We start from the raw sequence: 8,916 nt of genomic DNA on the forward strand, positions 1-8,916 counted from the left end.
GTACCTTGGTCTTCAGAGCCTGGTCCATGTCTCTAACCTGTTTCTCTTCGTTTTTCATGCTCTAGAGGTCCAGGTCCTGGAGGCCTTGGGGGTCACTAGACCCCAGCTGAGCCTGCAGTGAGGGGAAGATGGTGTCAGAGCAAAGCTGGGGCTGCAGTACTCACTTCTGCCCCATCCTGGTGGCTGAGCGCTGCCTGTAATAGCACTGCCTGAGGGCTTGAGCCAAGTCTTCTTCCTCGCAGCCCGGCTGGGTGCCCCTGGGCTGTGGGAGGGCCCGGCACCCCCGGGAGGGGATGGAGAGGAGCCTGAGAACTGCTCTGGGGCCCCTAGGGGTGCCCTGCGGGGAGGGACCCCGAAGGGGGCTGCGGAAGGCCTGGGCAGGGTCCCACCGCCCTGCGCGCTCCCTGCGGGGGATGTTCCCGCCTCGCATGCAAATGTACCCAAATGAGGGGGGCGTGGCGGCGGCAGGCCCCTCCCCCTTATAAGAGGGCGCTGCGGCGGGGATTGCCGCAGCCGCAGCTCCGCGCTGAGCCCCGCCGCACCGAGCCGCCGGCAGAGCCCGGACCCGCCGCCGCAGCATGGTGAGTGCGGCCCCGCGCCGGCACCGGCACCGGCCCCGCGGGGGCCCCCGCGGCGGGGAGCGGCAGCCGCCCCGGGAGGGTGCGGCGGGGCTGCGGCGGCGGCTGCCCCTCGCCGTGACCTTGGGCAGCGCCCCCGGCCCCTGCCCCGGGGCGGCCGTGCCCCCCGCGCCGCTCCCGCCCGCCCCCCCGGCCCGGGACGCCGGGACCCCCCGCCGCCGCGGCGGTAGCGCTCGGCGGGGTGACCCCTCCGGGGCCCGTGGCCGCAGACGGACGGGGACAGCTGCCGGGGGTGGAGGCGCCAGCCGGGGGCCGGAGCTGGGGGGCTCGGCTGAGCCCCGGCCGCCCCGTCGCGGGTGGCCGCGGGTGGCCGCGCGGGGGGGGCCGTCCCGCACCGTGGGGGCTGTGGGAGCGGCGGCCTTGGCCGGGGCCGCGGTCCAAACTGGGTGGTAATCGCCTCTGCCCTGGCCTCGGGGCCCGGGCTATATTTAGCCCCTCGAGAGGGGGACTGGGCTGCGGCAGGCGGTACCGCGCCCGGCCCCGGGGTCTGCCGGCCCCCGCTGCCCCCCGGCCGAGCCCCGTCCCCACCGAGCGCTGTGCTTCGTCCCGGCGCACTGAGGCTCTCCTTATCCTTCTCTGTAGCGAGTCAGGGCAAGGGGGGGGGGGGGCACAGGAATCCTTGTCCTTCCCGGAGCCCTGTGGAGCAGTGCTGGACCGGGGCACAGTCCCCATCCCAGCTCTGAGCACTGTGTGCCGGGGGAGCACAGGAGCAAGGAGCACTCGAGCCCCCATGCTCTCCCATGGGGAGCTCATGGTCCCGCTGCCCGGGCGAGCAGGGATGCCTGTGCCTGGATGAGGGGAGAGCGGGGGCACGTCTCCAGCTTGCAGCCTGCTCCCTAGCGCCCCAGCTCCTCTTTCCGCGAGGGCTTTGCAGCACTGGATCAGGACTGCCTAGCCCAGGGAGTCTCTGTGCTGCCTCGGAGATGGCCGGCTCCACCGCCAACTCTTACTGCCCCACAGCCCAAAGGTCCCCTTGCCCGGGGAGGGTGAGCACTCCCCCGGCTCCAGAGCAGGGTGGGGTTGCCCCTGGGCTGGCTGTGCCTCATGTGTTAGGTGTGTTTCCTAGTCAGCTCAGCAACTCCCCTTGCTTCGCTGCAGTGAGGGGTCAGGCCTGGACGGGGTGGGCAGCAGGGGGCAACGGCCAAGACTGGGGGGAGCCCCGTGGGGCTGCAAGCAGCAGCTGGGGTATGGATGCTGTGCAGAGCCTCCGCTTCTTACGGGGCTGGTGGACAGGCCTGGCCAGCATGCAGGTGACTGGTGGACTCCCAGCAGGACCCAGACAGGCAGGAGGGGTGCCAGGGCTGGCTCCCAAACCTGCGAGGTGTCTCTGCGTGGCCGCAGGCAGTAGCAGTTGCTGTGGGGCCCCTTAGGCACAAGCGGGAGTTTGTGCAAGGGAGAATATGCTCCCTAGGGCTGCTGGCTGGAGCCGTCCCCTGTGCCCTTGTGCAATGGCCTTAGGGCACTCGCGCCAGGCAGGGAGCCTTCTCCAGGGCTGTTTGGGCAGTTCTGCAGAGCTGTTTGCCATACTTCTGGGATGAGTGTTTGGGGAGGAGAAGGGGGCACAGCACCTCCCAGGCCGTACAGTGCGCTGTGGGGATGGAGCCCAGCTGCGGAGGGAGGCAGCGCAGCAGTCCATGGTCCTGGCCGGGAGCTGACACTGCCTCCCTCCCTTCCCCAGCGTGAGTGTATCTCAGTCCACGTCGGCCAGGCCGGCGTCCAGATGGGCAACACCTGCTGGGAGCTGTACTGCCTGGAGCACGGCATCCAGCCCGACGGGCAGATGCCCAGTGACAAAACCATTGGTGGAGGGGACGACTCCTTCACCACCTTCTTCTGTGAGACTGGTGCCGGGAAGCACGTCCCGCGGGCCATCTTCGTGGACCTGGAGCCCACTGTGATCGGTGAGTGCCTGAGCCCAGCTGTGCATGGCCCAGGGTGCGACACCTGCTTACTGCCCTCCTGCTCTGGGTTGTGCACCCTGGGGTGGGTAGCAAACGGCCGGTGCTCACGGTTTGCTGAGATGATCCTACACTGGGTTCACTGCAGAAGGCCCTTCTGCCACCTTCCCCAAGAGAAGCCAGAAAGCTGAGTGCAAGTTTTTGTTAGTGAAATGTCCTACAGGCAGTGATACTTGTAGTCTCTGATGCCACACGTGCTGAGAGAAACCAACCCAACCGGCACGGCAGCTTCTGCTGTGCAGCAGCCTCTGAGGAGGGAGCTCCCAAAGGGCTAGGAGAAGCTGAGCTCCTTTGCAGAGAGGTGGCTGCAGCCTCCGTCATGCAGAGAAACCTGATGCCCATGGCCCTGTTGACGCCCATAGCCCCGCTGACGTGTCCTGGCAGGTTCCCTGGGCCGTGCCCCTAGCAGGCGGAGCTGTGACGAGGGCGAAGGGATGGCTCTGCTTGGGGGCCTGCTCACAACAAAAGCCTCTGCTAGACCTCTGGGTCTCAATCCTCCCATGATCTCTCCTAGACGAGGTTCGGGCTGGAATCTACCGCCAGCTCTTCCACCCAGAACAGCTGATCACAGGCAAGGAAGATGCTGCCAACAACTACGCCCGTGGACACTACACTATTGGCAAAGAGATCATTGACCAAGTGCTGGACAGGATCCGGAAGCTGGTAGGTAACTGCATCTGACCTGCTAGACAGGGGTCTGTCATCCTTCTGGGGGCTGGAGTAGAGAAAAGAGCCCTGCTGTGCCCTGGGGAAGGGTCAGTAGCTGGCTGTGGCGGGGGATGGATCAGGTGGTAAAGGACTTCTGAACAAGTCAGATGTTGAAAAGGAGATCCATGTCAGAGGGATCTCACGTGGGCTCTCTCTGCAGGCTGACCAGTGCACAGGCCTCCAGGGCTTCCTGGTGTTTCACAGCTTTGGAGGTGGCACTGGCTCTGGATTCACCTCCCTGTTGATGGAACGACTCTCCGTTGACTATGGCAAGAAGTCCAAGCTTGAATTCTCCATCTACCCTGCACCCCAGGTCTCCACTGCGGTGGTGGAGCCCTACAACTCCATCCTCACCACCCACACCACCCTGGAGCATTCGGACTGTGCCTTCATGGTTGACAACGAGGCCATCTACGACATCTGCCGCAGGAACCTCGACATCGAGCGCCCCACATACACCAACCTCAACCGCCTCATTAGCCAGATAGTGTCATCCATCACGGCATCCCTGCGGTTTGATGGTGCCCTGAACGTGGACCTGACTGAGTTCCAGACCAACCTGGTGCCCTATCCCCGCATCCACTTCCCACTGGCCACCTACGCCCCCGTCATCTCTGCGGAGAAGGCCTACCACGAGCAGCTGTCGGTGGCCGAGATCACCAACTCCTGCTTTGAGCCGGCCAACCAGATGGTGAAGTGTGACCCTCGCCACGGCAAGTACATGGCCTGCTGCCTGCTGTACCGCGGGGACGTGGTGCCCAAAGATGTCAACGCTGCCATTGCCACCATCAAGACGAAGCGCAGCATCCAGTTTGTGGACTGGTGCCCCACGGGCTTCAAGGTGGGCATCAACTACCAGCCGCCCACGGTGGTGCCGGGGGGGGACCTGGCCAAGGTGCAGCGGGCCGTCTGCATGCTGAGCAACACCACGGCCATCGCCGAGGCCTGGGCTCGCCTCGACCACAAGTTCGACCTGATGTACGCCAAGCGAGCCTTTGTGCACTGGTACGTGGGAGAGGGCATGGAGGAAGGGGAGTTCTCCGAGGCGCGGGAAGACATGGCTGCGCTGGAGAAGGATTACGAGGAGGTGGGCCTGGACTCCTATGAGGACGAAGAGGAGGGCGAGGAGTAGAGACGCCCCGGACAAAGGACCTTCCTCCTTTTCCTGTGTTAACTGCACAGATCCTTGGCAATAAACAGTTTCAGAGTCTCCGTGTCTCCCACTAACCCCCAAGCTCTATTGGTTTCTTGCCAGGTCAGGTGTGTGGTGAGTGCTTCAGCTCTGCCGCTGTCGCTGCTATGCTTCCTCCTAGCGCGCTCTGCTCCAGCTCTGGCTTGCTCCCTGCACAGGTAAGAGCCCCTGGGCCCACTCCCAGGGCACCCGTGGCTACGGCACACATCGCACACTGCTCACTGGTCCAGGCAGGGGTGGGCACCGCTTCTCTGTGTAGTAGATGTTACGTCTCTGCTCTGTATCCTGGAGACCACGGGAGCAGATGTAGCCTGAGCAGGAAAAAATCTGCCGCAGCTGGGAGTTCCTTCCGCGTGCGGTGTCAGGGGGAGGCAAGCTTTGCTGGAAGGAGAGCGCTTGAAGGTGGGGGGAGCAGCCTGGCCCCTCTGCCCTTGCCTCTGGGGCTCAGCACTGGGGGCATGCCCGGCCTCTGGGGTGCATTGGGCTGCACGCACCCCAGACACGGCATCCAGCGCGGCATGAATCGCGGTGTCTGCTTTACTACTGTGTTGCGGTGAGAGGATTAAATGAGGGGAACGCTCCCTGTGAAACCACCCGTCTGCATCTCTTTGTTTGTTTTGTTTCCTCTCGCCATGGGCAGCCAAACCGCTGCGCGTCCTCCGGGTGAGCCCCCTGGAGAAGGGGTGGCTGCCGGGCCGGGGTGGGCGCTGTTCCCAGGAGGCAGGGCTGATGCAGGGCAGGGGCTGCTGTCCCAGGGCTTTCCTCGCACCCGGGGCACAGGGTGGCTGCCCCCTCCGCGCAGGCGCTGCTTGTCAGCTCCCCAGCCTGAGCATGCACCTCCCTGTCCTGGGGTGGCCGTGTGCGCTGCCTCGTCACCGCTTGGCTCCACGCTGCCGCCCTGCGCACGTGCCGCTTTGGCCCCGCGCTGAGCCCCTTCCCGCGGGGCCCAGGGCTTGGAGGGGCTGACAGCAAGGCCTGGCTCCAGCTGCAGCTGTGAACTGTGCTAACTCTTATCAGGCACCTTTGGGCCGGAGACCCAGCTCTCCCTGCGAGTGCTCGGGCTGCAACGACCCGCAGGGGCCGTCCTCTGCTGCCCTTCCTCTCCGGCAGCGCTTGGCTGCAGGGCACGGACGGTTGCTCAACCCGGAAAGGGCGCCCTGCTCCCCCCCGCCCCGGCAGGACGCTCCTCCCGCAGTCAGGGACTCCGTCCACACCTCCACAAGAGCATCCTTTACTCAAAACACAAGGCAACGTCGGAGCCGGGAGCAGGGGCCAGGTCACGCCTGCCCCTTGCCTTGTTCCAGCATAAAGTCGGGCCCCGGAAGGCAGCTTTGCCCGACTGCAGTGCAGAGGCCCTTGGCTGCCTCCAGCCAGGAGCAACCCCCCCCAGGGGTGCGGGGCCGCGACCGCCACCGCATGCTCCCCTGCCTTTGCCCAGGGAGGCGGAGGCCAGCCCCAGGCCCGGCGCTCAGCAGCAGCTCACGCGTACCCAGCCCCAGAGCATCACCCTGGTGCACGCGTGTTTTTGGGGCATGCAGCAGCACACGGCCCCCGGCCCCGAACGCCGGCAGCAACACCCCACCTCCACTGCACCTCCAGCACAGGAGCAGCTCCACGCTGAGCGCAAAAAATCCCTTTCCAAACAGCTCCCTTCTCCACCGGGGCGAGGGCTGCTGCTCTCCCGCTGGCTCTGCCGTGGCGCGCATCCCCCGCCACGGCGTGGGGACGCACTCAGATCTGCGTGGTGTCCTGGCCCGCCGGCGCCGGCTCCAGCCCCTCCAGCTGGTCGAGGACGTCAGTTACGTGGGGCCGCTCCTGGGGGTTCACGGTCAGCATGGAGGAGAGCAGGCGGTGCAGGGCAGCCGAATACCTGCCAGGAACAGGGCAGCGGGGTTCAGTGCGGCCCCGCAGGGGCTGCGGGGAGCGGGGCCGCCCGGACCCTCACCTGGAGTCGGGGGGCACGGCAACGGGGTTCTGCACCGCCAGGGCCACGCTGTCGCCCTTCTGGAAGATCATGTCGAAGGGGCCCTCGCCGAACATCATGCAGTACAGCACGCAGCCTAGGGACTGAAGCGGCGCGGGGTGAGGGCCGCCCCTCGCCCGGCGGCCCCGGGGCGGCCCCGGCGCCCGATGCTTACCCAGATATCGGTGCGCTCGTCTATGACGCACTGGCTCTGCACCGTGAAGAGCTCGGGGGCCCGGTAGGAGATGGTGCAGCGCTGGGCGGCCCAGTCCTGCGGGGAGGCAGAGCGGAGGCTGAGCGCAGGGAAGGAGGCGCCAGGCCAGGGAGCAGCCCGCGGAGGCGTTCTGGAGCAGCACGCCCCCCAAGAGCCCCGGTCGGGGGGTGCAGGGGGGCCAGGAAGCCCAGGGGAGCATCCCACCTGCACGGCCATGGCCTCCCGCGAGCTGTTGACCTCAATGCGGGCCTGGTTCATGGAGCCCAGGTCCATCAGCACGGCCCGGTCATCCTCATCCAGCAGCACGTTGGTGGGTTTGAGGTCCCTGGGGGTACATGAGTCACCAAGAGCCCGCCAGGCCCAGCCCCCCGCCGCCGGCCCCCAGGCCCCCGGCCACCCCACCTGTGAGCATAGCCCTTGCCGTGGATGGCCTGCAGCCCGCGGCAGATGCCGTGCAGGATACAGAGGATCCGCCGCTCCGGCATGGAGGCCCCTCTGTCTCGCAGCGCTTCCACCTCGCTCCACAGGGTCCCTCCCTGGAAAAGGCACGAGCAGCCGGTCGCCGCCGCTCCTGCTGCTGCACGGGGGCCGAGCCCCGGCGGCCGGCCAGCCTCCCCGCCCCGGCTCACCTGCACGTAGGGCAGGAGGAGCCAGGCCTCGTGCTTGGCGCCCTTCTCCACCAGGCAGTGGGCCTCGAGGCGCAGGATGTTGGGGTGCTCGAAGAGGCCGTGCATCTCCGCCTCGTGCAGGGCGGCCCGGCGGTCCTCCTTGTCGTGGCACAGGATGCGCTTCAGGGCGTAGAAGCGCCCGTCCCGCAGCCCCTCCACCAGGTCCACGTAGCTGAAGCCCCTGCGCGGAGCCAAGCGTGCCGTGGGACGGGCGTCCCCCCCCCGCTGCAGGTCGGACCCAGGTGTCCGGGGGGGGACTGTGGGGTGCCCGAGGGGAGCATGAGCATCCTTTGGGCATGAGCATCCCTTGGGCATGGGCATCCCCCCTGCCCCGGGCACGAGCATCCCCCCCCTGCACCCGCTGCAGGCCGGACCCAGGCGTCTGGGGGGGTCTGGGGGGCACGAGCATCCCTTGGGCACGGGCATCCCCCCTGCCCCGGGCACGAGCAACCCCCCCTGCACCCGCTGCAGGCCGGACCCAGGCGTCTGGGGGGGTCTGGGGAGCACGAGCATCCCCCCCTGCACCCACCGCAGGCCGGACCCAGGCGTCTGGGGGGGTCTGGGGAGCACGAGCATCCCCCCCTGCACCCACCGCAGGCCGGACCCAGGCGTCTGGGGGGGTCTGGGGAGCACGAGCATCCCCCCCTGCACCCACCGCAGGCCGGACCCAGGCGTCTGGGAGGGTCTGGGGGGCACGAGCATCCCTTGGGCACGGGCATCCCCCCTGCCCCGGGCACGAGCATCCCCCCCTGCACCCGCCGCGGGCCGGACCCAGGCGTCTGGGGGGGGGCTGTGGGGCACCCGAGGGGGGCACGAGCATCCCCCCCTGCCCCGGGCACGAGCATCCCCCCCTGCACCCGCCGCGGGCCGGACCCAGGCGTCTGGGGGGGGGCTGTGGGGCACCCGAGGGGGGGCACGGGCGTCCCCCCCCGCCCCCGAGCCGCCGGGCTGGTGCATCCTCCCCGCCGTCACGCGCGCGCGCCCCCGCCGCGCGCCCCCCCGCGCGCCCCCCGCGCGGCGCTGACCCCTCGGCGAGGCGGTGGAGCAGCAGGTAGCGCGCGCCCCCCAGGCTGACGGTGCCGCGCGAGCAGACGCACAGCGCCTGCCCCATCGTCCGCCCGCCGCGTCATCGCGCGTCATCGCCCGCCGCCCGGCAACCGCCGGGGCGGGGCTCAGGGGGCGTGGCCCGGGGAGGGGGCGGGGCTCCGGGGGCGGGGCCCGGGGAGGGGGCGGGGCCGAGCGCGGCTGGCTACCCGAGCTGCCGTCGAGCAAGGCGGTGGCAGCGGCGCCCAGCGCGGTGGCGGCAGCGGGCTCCCAGGAGCGGGGCTCAGCCCCGTGCGGGACGCCCCCGCGCTCGGGGAGGGCGCAGCGGGGCTTTGCCCCACACGCCTGCCCTGCCCGCAGCACTGCTGCCAGCATCGCCCTGCGGAAGGTCCCGGCCGCGAGGGTGCCCCGCGGCCGGGCACTGCGCAGGCTGTGCTGCGGGTGCTGCATTGACGCGGGAGCCCGGCACCCTCCTCGCTGGCACCCAGTGCTGGTGCTCCTGAAGCTGGTACGGCCTGGGGTCACGTTTGT

General features: G+C 68.6%; 2 protein-coding genes across 2 annotated transcripts; one reads left to right on the forward strand and one right to left on the reverse strand.

The window, feature by feature from the left end:
• The first annotated feature begins 508 nt into the window (after positions 1-508).
• LOC106499169 (tubulin alpha-5 chain) lies at positions 509-5,086 on the forward strand. Its single transcript, XM_067299160.1, has 4 exons — positions 509-581; positions 2,317-2,539; positions 3,111-3,259; positions 3,465-5,086. Exons 1-4 carry the CDS (start codon positions 579-581, stop codon positions 4,434-4,436), a joined length of 1,347 nt encoding a protein of 448 aa, XP_067155261.1. The 5' UTR covers positions 509-578; the 3' UTR covers positions 4,437-5,086.
• A 627-nt stretch (positions 5,087-5,713) lies between these two features.
• On the reverse strand, positions 5,714-8,452 carry STK16 (serine/threonine kinase 16). Its single transcript, XM_067298562.1, has 7 exons — positions 8,367-8,452; positions 7,303-7,522; positions 7,076-7,209; positions 6,878-6,998; positions 6,635-6,730; positions 6,442-6,563; positions 5,714-6,366 (listed from the first exon to the last, which is right to left on the reverse strand). The coding sequence occupies exons 1-7, from the start codon at positions 8,450-8,452 to the stop codon at positions 6,228-6,230; spliced, it is 918 nt and encodes a 305-aa protein (XP_067154663.1). The 3' UTR covers positions 5,714-6,227.
• Positions 8,453-8,916: the final 464 nt, after the last annotated feature.

This window comes from Apteryx mantelli, chromosome 6, assembly GCF_036417845.1.
Source record: "Apteryx mantelli isolate bAptMan1 chromosome 6, bAptMan1.hap1, whole genome shotgun sequence".
NCBI classification, from domain to species: domain Eukaryota; kingdom Metazoa; phylum Chordata; class Aves; order Apterygiformes; family Apterygidae; genus Apteryx; species Apteryx mantelli.